This window comes from Motacilla alba, chromosome 2 (genome assembly GCF_015832195.1).
Source record: "Motacilla alba alba isolate MOTALB_02 chromosome 2, Motacilla_alba_V1.0_pri, whole genome shotgun sequence".
NCBI classification, from domain to species: Eukaryota; Metazoa; Chordata; class Aves; order Passeriformes; family Motacillidae; genus Motacilla; species Motacilla alba.
The window spans coordinates 50,971,624-50,986,148 of NC_052017.1; the positions used below are offsets into that span (position 1 = coordinate 50,971,624).

The following is a 14,525-nucleotide window of genomic DNA, read 5'->3' on the forward strand; positions in this document are numbered from 1 at the left end:
CTAAAGGAGCTGCATCACAAGAAAAGTCAATAGTACTAGGAAACTGTAACTTTGAATTAATGATAGAGCTGAGCAGTTATGCTCAAGCATTTTATTTAAGAAGGCAGAATGGCTTTTTATTATAAACTGCTACAGTGTGATGGTTTTTTGTGAGGTTGTTTTTTTCTTTTTCATAACTGTGAAAACGCATATTTTACACTTCACACTGAATTCTTAAAGTGAGTGAATAAAGAAGCAAATATTCTGATGTTTTAAATTTAACTCTAGTGCTAAATGTGTTAAATGTTAGTGTTCATTAGTGCTGAATATTTAAAAATAATATTGCTGTTTCTTTTAGATGTATTACTTGAGGAAAAAAGGCACAGTTGTGCTTATTTGCAGAACCTCAGAGTGTAATATCTTCTATTTATTTTGTAATCTCTCTATGATAAGAATCAATTGCTGCTTTATGGTACTGGTGACTAAAAATTTATTGGGGTAAATGGAAACTATGTCAAACTTGCTGGAATCTCTCCTTTTTTTCCCCCTGCTTTCTAGCCCAGGGTCCTGGGAGTTCATAAAACTGTTCAGTCAACATTCAGCCTTTATCCGATTTGTATAAGTCATCTAGCTGGTATCCATCTCCAAACTGCTGAGAAATAGTGTTGTTTTTCCTTTCTAGACTAGCTAAACTTTTAAAGATTTCATGTGGAAATTATGGAGGTTTTATGTAAAAAAAAAAGAAGTTAGATAAAAGATAAGCGGTCTGGTATGGAAGTGCCTTTGGATCCTTATCTGAAAGTAATCCTGGCCCTTGTGACTCCATACTCATTTTAGATGGATGCAGTATGATTCTAAAATACCCTGATGAGGAAAAAAAAAGGCAAGTCCAAAGAACAGCAGAAAGCACACATCTAAATCCAACCAAAATAAACCTCTCAACATACAGAAAAACCAAAAAAGATTGAAAAGAGTGAGAAAAACTCCAGTTGGCCCAAACCTCTGACGACTTTTTTGTTGCCCAGTGCCTGGTGTTATGCTTCTTGACAGCTCTAGAAAAGACTTTGTAGAGTAGGCTGATCTCACATGAATTTTGTACTTTCAGTCCCATTAGGATTAAGGATTTGGCTCACTCCTGATAAATGTCAATATAAAGCAGCAGAGAATCAAGCCAGCTGAGCTGGTCATGACCTTATACGCATAGTGATAATTAATAGCTAATGAGACTGATAAAATATGGTTCTGAAATGCAGTAGACTGCATCATCAAGACTGTTTAGAAATTAAAATTTTAAATTGCACTAGGAATTAAAGACATATTTTGCCATCATGGGCAAAAAGTTAAACTCCTTTGCTAAAGGATGTGTGTCAGATATGTCACTGAAATATGTCATCTTCAATACAGTTATGCATCAGAATAAGAATTATTCATTAATTTTAGTTCAGAGGGCAGGAAAACATGGGTTAGACTAATATAATACCTGGTTTTAATCTGTACTTTAAGTAAGGACAGCTGTTTTAACTTTTATGGAGCGGCTTTTCTTGTTACTTTTCTCCTGACATCATTTCTTCCACTCAAATAGAAGTGAGCTTGATGCATGATTCTCCCAAGTCTGTTCTCCGGCACCAGAGTCTGTACTCAGGAGTAGATACAAAACCATTTGAAAGCAAACAAATGAAACCCGATTATTACAAAATATTCTTGAGTTACTTTAGTATGAAGTTTTTTTTTTCCCTAGAACTCTCTCAACTATTTTCCCTGTTTCTATATCAGTGCTAATTTCTGAGGTTAGTCAGTCAGGAAAAATTCTTCACAAGATGAGCTTTGTTCACTATCATTTGTTGGAAAGAGCCTTGACTCAAATCTGCTCACCTGGATCAAGAAATTTGTTCCACAGAACTCAAAAAGAACTGTGTCAAATGCAGCCTTTGACTCTATACTGAATGTTGGCTTACTTTTGTGTCGTAGTTGAGACAGAGACAATACAAAGCAACACACTCCATTTTCAGAAGGCTTGAAACCTGTTTTTATTATAGCATGCATGCCTTTTATACATACATACAAAACTCATAAATTTGCACTTTACTCATTAGTCACTGGAGACAAAGTGCTTATTTGAATAGGCAGTTGCAGGTTTGTCTTATTTATCCTTCTTTCTTTCTTTCTTTCTTGGTTTCTATGTCAACAACCTTGGTAGAGGATTCTTTCAGGGGCAAACATGAATCCTCTTATCAAACTTCTCTCTGGCTCACAAAAGTCGCTGTAAAACCTCTTCCACACTTTTGCTGGTTTGCATAGTCAATGAGCAACAAAGAGCAGCCATCCTCCCTCTGAAGATAAAGCAGACATATTTTTTCATGTCTGTGAGGCAGACAGTGGAGTTGAGATTTACTAGTTTTTTTTTCAATTCATCAGGCATTACTTTCTGAACTTTCCTTGTTTCTGGTGTTTCTAAAAGAGAAGGAGAAAAGAAAAAGGAATTCTTCTCTTCGTGATCATTAATAGGAGGCTTAGACATCTTGAAATTTTTAAGTCCCCAGCCACAATTCCTTAATCCCTTTAGTCACTTCTGGTTTTGTGGTTGCTCCAAGTGAGTGATTTGGAGAGGATATGTTGAAAATGGACACAGAGCTTCCTGACAGAGGAGATGTATTCAAGAAGCACAGCCAGGAGCTCTAGCAGAGCCCATAGAAGGTGCAACTAAAATGCCTGTTCCTTCTGCTTGGAAAAATTCAAACTAACTTTTGATTGGAAATTGTTTCACTTTGGATGAGACAAAAAGCTGTGAATGAGCACTTGATTTTAGAAGACACCTTTTTTTGCCTAGTTCTTCTCCAACTTATATCTCTTGAAGCATTCAGGAGAAATAGTTGATTATTTAAAAGCACTGCCATTTGTAGCTGCTGTAGAGAGGAAAAAAAAAAAAAAAGTAAGACACTTTTGGATTTATATATGGCATTTCAGTAAGATAAACAGCTGTTTCATCACAGTGGATGTCTATGTCATACCAAGCTAGCATTCCATGACAACTGGCTGCTGTTCTTCCTGCCCAACCTGCTGGAACACTTCCAGGGCTTGCATTCAGGGCCACCACTGAAATGCCTAGAGTGAGTTTACTTTTAATGGCTCTGTTTCAATCAGGAAGAAATAACTATAAAATAAAAAATTGAAAGAGAATACCTGCAAGTTTTTAGGCATGTTGTATTCAGTAAATATTTCATCAGAGAAGTCATGGAAAGGTAAAAAAAAAAAACTATTTAAATTTTAACTTTTGAAAATGCGGTATTTTTTGTACATTGGAAAGGTTAATCTTTTCAATGAAGGAGCAAACCTAATTTTCTGTTTAGTTTTGAACAATGCTGATGGAGGCATATGAAACAGAGCACTGAAGTATTTGCATTTCTCCCACTTGATCCCAGTGTCCTCACTCAAACCCAGTGCAGCAGGGACCGCCCTTGTCACTGCAGTGAGTGTTGGACCATCACTTCTGGAGGGATTATTTTTAGAACATCCTTAGGATTATCCTTTTCTAACAGCCTTAGTAATGTTGGAGATCAGGGAATTCGAAATGCCATAGTTGAACAAGACCTAACTCACAGCAATGGTACTTACCAGCTTCTACTGGAGCAGCTTTCAATTTTCAAAGAAAATGGTTACCAGTGACCACGTGTCTCTTTTGAAACCTCTGCACGGACACAGAAAATGAGATTTTTATAAGTTTTGCTGGTATTAGGAGTTTCTAGACCCTGCAGCATTCTTCTGAAATCATGTGGCAGAAAAAATATGCCCCAATATACTCTGCTTGATTCCTTGTAACACAGTTTAAGCTGGAAACTAATTTGCTGGTGAATTGTCATCCCCCTTGTAAAGAACGGTATCCATGGGGTTAAGTAAAATCAGTTTTACTTTCAAAACTCAGTGCAGCCTTATCTGTTGAAACATTGGAAACACTTCTCACCTGTCAGCTGCTCCTTCAAACTCTAGAAATTTTGCCAGATGGGAAGATGTGCGGAGTGTTTTGGAGGGCATTGACATTCTTTCAAAAGATATTCTTACACTGCTCCTTCTATAGCCCAGGGGAAATTTCATTAGGAATTTGACATGAATTTCTACAATAAATATTTTTAAGCATTCTGCAATTAAAAAGCTACATGTGGCAAGATAAATATCACAAAATTATTTCTATGTGCTTTGCAGCAATATTACTGTACAAATGATGGTTAGGAGTTGAAATTAAGTTCATGTGAGTTAAAAATCACTGAGCATTTGGCTTCCATATTTTGGGAATATTTTAATAATCGAGAAGAGTAGCAATGAGATGACATCACTAACAACTAAAATACAAATCCTTGAAACATTTATGGCATACCAGCTGTCCAAGAAGCATCAGCATCATCATCTTCTGACAAATGATATCCTCTGAGGCTTGAAATGCAAGCACTCAGATATGCTATTTCAAACACTTTGCTGACTGAATGATACATTTGAAAGATATTTAAAAGTTGTCTTTCTAGGACCAGGCAAATACAAGTCTTACTGACCCGGAGAGGTATATAAGCATCTAAGCAATGTGCAGCTCCCTCAGCAAAGGGACAATAGATTAACCAGTTTTACATTTTGTTTGTTACCTTTTTTTGTATCACCTCACATCAACTTGTTTGAGCATGCCTTCAAGGAACTCATATTCTTTTAAGAAGATTAATGCTTGTATCCCATAGTACTCTTGAGAAAATAAATATTAAATATAGTAAGATGGATTAAGTTTCATTTCACTGCTCGTTGCTTTCCTTTCAGCTTCTTGCCTGATTACATCAGTGGTGATTTTGATTCCATTCTGCCTGAAGTCAAGGAGTACTACAAGGTCAAGGTAAATTAAATCCCTTTGAGTTTTTCTGTGATAGAGCATTGTAAGATCCAAGTGCTCCAGTTGGTCATTAAGCGATTCTGGCTTCACTGCTTCCTTTGAGGCTTCAGTTGTCCCTGCCCATGGAACCTGAGAAGCTCAGAAGTTGTGCTTTGTGGTACTGTACTAAAATAAACACAGGAGGTGCAGTACTGCCCGAATCCTGGGTGAGTTTTCATAGTATCAGGTGATGAAATAGATCATATGGTGGTAGAGATTACAGCATCTAGAAACTAGGATAAAACTTCCAAAAAAATCTGTGACTTCTTTTGCATGGTGTGATACAGAGAATTAAAGATTAACTTACCATGATTCCCACCTGGTGGGTATCCACATACTTTCTAGAGAGAGTTTCTTGGTGTGCTATTTGTAGGATATGACTTTACCTTTTTAGAGGAAAGCTGCAGATGGAGAAATCTGTCTCTTTTCCTCACCCACTGAAGCATTGAATTACAGTCGACTACTTCTGCTACACTGGTGGAGTGCCCTCCTTAATGAGTTATTGGATAAATTCCTGCTTGTGTTAATTTATTTCCAGTGAGCAGCATAAATGTAAACTCACTTTTCTCAGGTCATAGGGCTCAAAGTTCTGCCTTTACCTGACTCTTTAGTATTTAACACTTCACCTGCCTACTTGTTTAGGCTTTTGTGATAAGCACAGTTCTTCACCCTCGGATCTTGGACAGCAGGCTTCTGCAAATTCAGAGATTGCCTTGACAGGCCAGCTTACCTTTGCAGCAGGCTGCACTTGCAAGAGGAGTGTTTGATCCTTCTGAAGTAGTTGACTTAGTATGGTGCTGATTCATGTATAAGAATGAAATTTGCCTAAAATCTTCCCTGATGGACTTGAGATCAAATGGTTAAAACAAAAGGTTTCAAACTGTGAGGGGAGGGCTGGAGGAATGTGTAGAGCAGGGTTATATTCTCTCTCTGGGCACTGTGGGGTTTTATTTCCATATTCTACCCCATTTTTTAGGATGGAGAAATGTGTGATGGCTGTTCACCTCTAGGAGAACCACTCAAGAAAAATGCTCAGGAATCTAAATTACAGTTTGGGAAGTGAAAATAGGTTTAAAAGCTTTGGGTTAATACTATTCACTACAGACTGAAAATTCATGATCTGGGAATAGATGAATTCAAGAAGTATTTGGACAACACTCTTGGGCACATGGTGTGACTCTTGGGGATGATGCTGTGCAGGGCTGGGAGTTGGACTCACTGATCCTTGTGGGTCCGTTCCAACTTAGCTTTTTCTGCAATTCTGTGAGTCTGTAAAAGGCGAAACTGCAAAATGCTCTACTCTGTTTGGCATGGACATGGACAAGCCCCAGTACCAACACAGGCTGGGGGATGCACAGATCAAAAGCAGCTGTAGGGAGAAGGACTTGGAGGTGCTGCTGGATGAGAGGCTGGACATGACCCAGACATCTGCACTCACAGCCCAGAGAGACAAACGTGTCCTGGGCTGCCTCCAAAGCAGCGTGGCCAGAAGGGTGAGGGAGGGGATTCTGCCCTCTGCTCCTCTCTGGTGAGACCCCACCTGCAGTGCTGCATCCAGCTCTGGGGTCCCCAGCACAGGAAGGACATGAACCTATTGGAGTGAGTCCAGAGGAGGCCATAAAGATGATTAGTGAGGTGAACGGATCAGGAGATGAGGAAAGGCTGAGAGAATTGGGATGATTCCACCTGGAAAATAGAAGGCTTCAGAGTGACCTAATTGCAACCTTTCAGTACCTGAAGGGAGCATAAAAGAAAGATGGAGACTTTTTACAAGAGTGTATAGTGACAGGACTAGTAGAAATGGCTTTGAATTGATAGTAGGTTTAGATTAGATCTTAGGAAGAGTCTCTTTATTGTGAGGGTGGTGAGAATCTGGAAGAGGTTGACCAGAGAAGCTGTGGTTGCCCCACCCTTGGTAGTGTTCAAGGCCAGCTTGGATAGGACTCTGAGCAAACTGGTCTAGTGGAAGGTGTCCCTGCCCATGGAACTTGATGCTCCTTAGGGTCTCTTCCAACCTGAACCGTTCTATGATTCTGCAATTAATGCTTATATGGAACAGCATGCTGGTAGGTAGGTAAGTCCTACCAAAGAGTCCAAGTTAAGGATTGTTCAACAGAGAGAGGGGAGATGAAAGAGGTAGTAGGTGGAAGAACACAGTAGGTATTACCCTTTTTCAGAGGGGTTACTTTTCTGGCCATAGCATCCTTTTTGTCAGCTTAGTTGCATCTTACTGGTGATGAGCAGTTTACATCTTCTTCATATGAACACATAGTGGATCTTTCTGTTTCATACAGAGTTAATACATCTGTGCAAGGACTGAGCTGATAGGCTGTAAAAAAAAGGAGTAATTAATGAGGATTTTAAAGGTGTAATGAACAGCATCATCTAGCCTACAGAATCCTTGCCTGGGGTCCTCATACAGGACTGAGGAATATGCAGATAGACGTTAGAATTTTAAGTTTGGGTACATGGTAGGAAAAATAATTTTTTGCATTTTTAAATCAACTTCCCATAGTCAGAAAATTAGAATGGTAAATATGCATGAGTGTCTAAGGAGATCTTGAGCAAAAGATATAACAGAACACAGAAACTGGAGAGAGGTGTATATTTCTTTTCTTGTAAAGCATTTTGTTCATTAAAGCACCTTCTGTAGTCCAGACAATTTCCAAAGTCCCTGTCTTTTGGAAATGCTGTATGTGTTCATAATATGTATGACCCAAAAGATATTAATGCTGCTTAAAGCAGGCTGTGGAGAAGGTCAGGTGAGTAGATCAGTGTAGCACCATTGACTTTAGGGAAGCATCATGTTGTCAATTAGGGTTGCTTCCCATACCATCCTTCCTTACCCATGTGCAGATGACACCTAGAGACCAAGGTAAGCCACTATCATTATATAATATTACTGTATTGTTTCAAGTATTCTCTTTTATCAATTTTTTAATCATTTTATAAAAGTTACCTGTATTGGCAGAAATTAATGCATTGTGACATTTTCTACCTATCTGAAGATATTCTGCCACTGCTTAAGAAGAGTTACTTCTTCATAGTAAAGCTTATGGATGTTAATTACTGAGCTATAAAATATAATCATATGCAAGGGTTTGTGTCAAAGACAGCCCAGTGTAGTGCTGGGTAAGTAGTGGACTGTTTTAAACTCAGTGCATGAAACTAATGGTTGTAGGAAACGTCTACAGCAGTTGTGTCATCATCACAACACAGCAACAGCCTGACTCTTCACCACACCAGCTTCCCACCAGGACCTTGCTCCCGGTCTCAGAAAGTTTTCTACCTCATTTAAGTGATGAGAGCAAGGAGATTTTTGTCACTACAGGAAGACATGACATACAGATTCCCAAAGCCGAGGAGTTTTACTGAATGCACTATATTTAAGCCAGTTGCTCTGGTGTTTTTATTTGAGTAGGGATTACAAGACACGTGTTTCCATTTTCTCTTTAGGAGGACAATCACTATTGTATTGGGAAACCTTATTTAAACAAAGTTCGTAAGCATGAAGCAAATAAATCCATTTTATCTATGTTAGGTGTAGTATGCCATAGTGAAGAGACCTGAAGGCAAAAGTTCTGTTTTGGAAAGTAACTGTGTAACAGACTTCTGAGTGGGATGTGTAAGTGAGGAGTTAGGCATTCCTTTTGGGAGAGAATAAGTAAGCATATTTCAGAGGTTATTCAGCTTTACTTTTTATTTTCTGTGGTCTTGGTTTTACCTCATTGGCTTGTCAAGGATGTACTTGTGGTCTTCTATATAAAATTTATTAAAATATTACAGATTATTTCTTCCATTTCCTAGAGTTAAATAATGTTAAAACTGGATAAAACTGCACCACAACTGAAAACGAAATGTCGTATTTAAAATTTCTTTTTAAAATTATATTGCACTATAAATGAAGGATAAAGAATAGCAATTTAGTATTCTTTATTCTGTGTATTTTCTGTCATTGTTAAAGTAGAAATTGAGAAGAGGTTTCATACTCTCATGATAAATATGCATGTTCATGTGATCCCATAATACATGCACTGGCATTCTTTCTCTGTACAGTCTGAAGTGCTTTGGAAATGACACTGCACAAAGCAGGGAGGATTTGTGGTGATATTTCCTTTCTGTCATTGGAGTTTCAGCTTTTTCTTGTTTTAGCTGAATGTTTCTATTATTGAAACCTTTTAAACATTGCTTTGAAGTTAAAGCAGCCATTTGTATTGTTATGCCTCAAACAAGGTTCTGTTTCTGAAGTCTTAAGTCCAGAGACATTATCTAAAATTACACCAAATCTGTACTTACGCCAGGAAGCAGAAAGTTGAATCCAATGTTCTTTGAAATCCAGGCTATGCTATTTATTAAAAATCCGGTTTGGCTTTCCCGCCAAGCAAACTTCATGTGCCTTGAAAAGCTGCTGCAGACTAAGAAGGCTCTACTTCAGATCTGTAATTAAATGCTGTGAATTTATTTACAAATCCATTTCTTTTCCTATTCTTTTTTTTTTCTTTTTAAGTCCTGTAGGGCTGCTTATTTTTGCAGGCAGTTCTGCAGCTGTAGCACTTTCCTACTTTCATTTCCAGAGCTAATGGTTATCAGGGCTGTAAAAAGGTTTAATAGGTAGGGTGTGGGTATTGTATTTTTGTTCTATGATGAGGTACCTATAATTAGATTTACAAAATGTATTGGTAACACTGATGTAGTGCTTTTATGTCTCTCTAACTTCTACACTTTCTGGATGAACTGCATGTTTTAGGCCATGTTTCCTGCTTGCTTTCCAAGGCCAAACATTTTAATAATTTTATGAAATCACAGTGTTAATTGATTTGGCTGAGTTATATTACTATAATTTAAAACAAAGATAACCACTAAGTTTTTATGCGCCTATTTTAATTTATATTTTATCCCTGAATGTTACATTTTTTTCTAGTACTAATTTTTAATACAGGATGAGACTTCAGATATTAAAATGCTTGACTCATTTACAACATTCTTGTTAGACTGAACAGTTATCTAAGAAAAAAATTGTTTATTTTAGGGCCTGGTTCCTTTGTGAAATGTTTTAAGGTTTCAGAAGGAACTCTAAAATTTGTGCAAGTGGATCTGAAACAATTCAGTCTTACTGTTGTACTGGCTACTTCTGCTTGACATTTACTATTAAGCTTCCAAGCAATCCCTTGGTTAATATGTTCTGCTAACATCTTTGACAAGTATAAAAAGTGCTGTGACTACCTCAGCTCTCCTTCTGATGTGTTGGGGGTGCCTAATGCCACCTGGACTTAGATCCAAGTTGTAGTTTTTTTCTACTGATATGCATTAATTGAAAGAGTCTTAGTGTCTTAATATAGATAGAGGTTCATCAAATCAAAATTATTTATAAATCTCGTATAGTCCTGCTATTAATGGTAAAACTGTGTATTACTGTATATGCAATTTAGGATTTTAGACTGGAAGCTTTCTGGATGCCTTAGTCCTGTAATTATTCAACAGGAGCTTTCACAAATGGTTCCATTCTTGAATAGTATGTCAGAGGTCTTGTCAAGATTGTGTTTTCAAGTGACTTGTCTAGGTGAGTCTGGTTATGTGGATTTCCTAGTCATGCTAAATGAAAGTGACAATATCTCAATGTTCCAGATATGTCATAAATTTGTAAGAGATCCTGTGCTTGGTGGCACTTTTGTAAAGGTGAACATGACAGACAGTCACACTAGGTCAGATCAAAGGTTCATTCAACTGGACCAGAACAGAATATTGTTGAAAGCAAAAGTATGCACAGTGGGGCTTCTTTGATAGAGTTTTTCATCACGCTCTAATGTATTGCTTAAAGATTTCCTATGTCTTTGTGTTTAATAGCTTCATAGATTGATTTAATTCTCCCCAAAATTAGTCTACTCCCTTTTCTTAACACTACATTGATGAGAATGCAAGTATCCACCAAAAAACCCAAAAAAACCAACAAAAAACAAGCCAAAACAAACCCAAACAAACAAAAAGAAACCCCTTGGCAATGTGTTCCCTAGTTTGTTTGCAGTTAAGAAAAATCTGTCTTTTGGATGTTTTTTTGGCTTTGAGCTTTACTTTTTAATAGTTATAGTGGAGTGTCCTGAATTCTTGTATTGTGATAAAGAGTGGATAAATATACATCAACAACCTTTTCAGTGCAGTTCTGCTTGTATTGGAATGATTGTCACTGGTGACTAGCATTCCCATAGGTATACAGGGGTGTGTGCACAACAAAGCCAGTGAAATATGGCATATGCCATCAAATTTACGTCCTAAAATTAAGTACAGCCTGTACAGATGTTTTATGTCCTGCTGAATTAATATATGTAAATGTCTGGAAAGTCCTGTTGAAAAGAATTTGTCTTAAAGCAAAGAATTTCAGGACTCTGAGCTTGCATTGAGCTGTTCTTTATGTGCCTTTAAAAAATAATCTCCAAAAAATGTCTGTCCAGTTCTAGATCACTCTTTATCCTTTCACTAAGGTAGCAGTTTACAAAAAAATGTATCTGTTTAAATGAGGATGAGATTTGGGAGGAGGGGGTGGGGAAGTCAGAACAAATTCAATTATGCAGGCCTGCATCTTTCTAAGTAATGTGTGTCCTTTCTGTGTGAGTGCAACTCACTCCTTTTGAACCTGAAGAAACAGCTAAGTCCTACTTCTGTTGTAAGATGTAATATCAGTGAGATTCTCATGGTTTTGAGGTCATTGAGAGCTACTATATATGTTTATTAGAGCCTGAGTCAGTCCCTTATTTACACAGGAGATTTGAGAATTTAATTTGGCCAAGTTCTTATTCCTTAAAAAAAAGTATTACTCTATTTTCCTTTGCAGTATTTTGCAGCTTGTAATTTAGCTTTTGGAGACAGTATATAGAAATCAAGAGATGAAACTTTTATCTGAGATGGTTTGTCTTTCTTTTGCTTAGGTTTCAAATGACAATTATTTCCTCATTAAGAGTTGCTTGCTTTCTTCTTGCAAGTGCTTTAGCTGGAGCTCAACTGCTTGACAGTAGAATATGGAAGAAAACAGTGCACCATATAACAAAAATGATGGTGGTGGTATTTTAGTCTTGCATCCAATTTCAGTTTAATATTATGTTGCAGTGTAAGATTTATTTCTCCCTTCCATTGGTTATGGCCCGAGGAAGGGAAAGGGTAGAATCTATATTGCATTAGACATTTGAGTTACTTTCAAGAGTTTTAAAAAATTTAATCTGGTGTTAATCTCTGAAAGAAGTCATTACTCTGATCTGTCACCCTGTGATGGAGAAAATAACAGAAAAGTTTGAAAAATAGAAATGCATTGAATGAACCTAATTTCCAGTGCAAGGAATAAAAAAGGTATTTTAAACAATGACAGCTTAATCTGGAGAAGGAAATTGAGCAGTTATTTTGTGATTAAGCTTCTTCACACAAAAGAGACAACTTTGATATGGTACTAGAGGCTGAAGACTGAGATTATAAGTCATTTTAGATGTAAATGGGATTCATACATCTATATTTTTTTATTTAATTTTTTTTAGGGAATTTAAGAGAAAATTGTTCCCAGAGCACAGGGCTCTGTGCCCTTGCCTATGGACTCCTAATTAGGCCAGACTCCAGCAAAACTCCAGAACCCACAACCTCATAGCTCATCAAATGTTTCTGCAAACTCAAGTTCAGCCCAAATGTCCTGTGGGATTTATAAGCTTGATTCTGTTGTGTGGCAGCTCACGAGCCAGCCAAAGCACAAGTCTGGCCAGAAACAGGTACTCAAATATGATCATTGACCAAGAAAAGTGATACCTAAAATCCTTATGTTACCATTTTTAAGTCTTTTTAGAAGCAGCCTGTGCAAATGATTCTATTGTGCATCTTATCAAAGAGCAGTCAGCTCTCATTTCAGAAGCAGAGTGAAACGATGCAATCTGTTGCTCTTTTTGAAGTTGGAAGGTTTGTGGGTGGGCTGGAGGAGAAGGAGGAGGAATGCTTCTGACATGCTTTGAGGGACCTGTAGTAAGTGTGCTGGAGAGCGAGCTCCCTTGCTTTGAAAGGAGTGTGTGGGCTATTCTGGATCATTCTCCCTCACATCCAGACTCCAGAGGCAGATTCACCAAGGCCATCATAGCCTTTGCTTCTTCATACAACTATGAACTTAAAAAGACCCAATAAATTGGGACACATGACCCAGGGATGGCATATCTTAACTTTCCATAAAGTTGCCCAAGTGGTGCTTGTACTTCACATACAGAAATACAGTTACAAAACCTCAAGGATGACAGTCCATCTGGAATAAGGTTGGTGTTGTTCTGTTTGTGTTCACACATAAGATGAGTGCTCTACCAGCCACGAAATGGAAAAGAAGGAAAATAATGTGTATTGTCCAAGTAGAGAAGTTAAGTGCTTTTAGCTTTACACTGAGACAAAGAATGAGCTAAAGCTGCCAAATTTGCATTTGCCTGCGTTAGTTCACCAAGCCAAGGAAGTTTAGGATTATTTACAAACCAAGACAGAGGTAGAGTCCAATAGGAAAATTCAAGTGTGGTTAATGGAGCACAGATAGTTATTTTTACTAATTGAATTTTGAGTTGTCAAAAACATGCAAAATACAAGGTCTGTTTTTATAGCTGCACTCAGTGCAAGATGCGGAAAGTTACATTCAGATATACCAGGAAGAAACTTAATTAAGATGTAATTTTTGAAAGAAGATATTAGTGGCAGAGAAATACCATTACAGGGGGTGGAGGGGAAGGAAAGAACTTCAGTTCTGGCAGCTTTAATTACAGCTGGGCAGGGAAATTTCTGCAAATTGCAGTATTTCTCATACTTACCTTTCTTGGTACTTTCTCTTTTTATTTTTCTGACTGTAATATACTTTTGGACCCTTGCTGTTTTCCCTGTCATCAGCAAGCTCATTTGAAGCTCTGTTTGTCTGTTTCAATTCTCCTGTTTTCCTTGAGTGCTCAGCAGAGTCCAGTAAACAGGTCTTGGATGAAGCATTGATAAGCTGATATGCAAGAAAGTCAGCTGAAATCTGTCCAGGCTTAAGTTATTTTGCATTCTGATATGCTGTTGGATTCCCTTCAGTTGAAGAAGGGTGGTCTTGATAAAAAGTTCTGTAAGTGAAATAGATTTGGAGTTATAATTAGAAATGGAAACAGTCCCCTATGTGATGACATGAGTTAAGAAAGAAAAATGAAATGTTGGGGAGAGGAAAATGAGGAATGAAAACTGAGGAAAAAAACAGAGACTCTTTAAATAGGAGAAGGTAAGTATTTTAAGAGAGAAAAATAAAGGTAGGAGCAGAGAGCAGGAAAGAGAACTGGATAGAAATAGAAAAAATTCCCAGGCACATCAGCAAATTAAATCTGCTGACACTTTTTTGTGGTTGTGAAGAAGTGACGAGGATAAAATAAGCACACACACATGGACACCATATTTTTTAAATCTAATAGATTTTTAGTTTATTAGGAAGGAGTGGAGAGTGGTTGGTTTTGGTGGTTTTCTTTGATTTTTTTTTGTTTTGGTTTTTTTTTTTTTTTTTTTTTTTTTTTTTTTTGTTTTGAAATCTTTTTGTTTGAAGTTAAAATAGGACTTTAAATATCTTTATCCCATTCTTATCTGGGCTTTGATGGGAGAATCATCTGTGAAGAATAAAAAATCCTACAAG

The 14,525-nt window shown here is 37.4% G+C and overlaps 1 protein-coding gene across 4 annotated transcripts in view; it reads left to right on the forward strand.

Annotated features, from left to right (window-relative positions):
* TPK1 (thiamin pyrophosphokinase 1) overlaps positions 1-14,525 on the forward strand; it is a 301,560-nt gene that overhangs the window by 140,467 nt on the left and 146,568 nt on the right. For 3 of the 4 annotated variants that reach the window (XM_038130027.1, XM_038130028.1, XM_038130029.1), the window contains exon 4: positions 4,774-4,846. The exons of the other annotated variant lie outside the window; for it this stretch is intronic. In XM_038130027.1, coding sequence (XP_037985955.1) covers positions 4,774-4,846 — 73 coding nt within the window. The remainder of the gene's footprint in view (positions 1-4,773; positions 4,847-14,525) is intronic. 4 annotated transcript variants of the gene reach the window in all.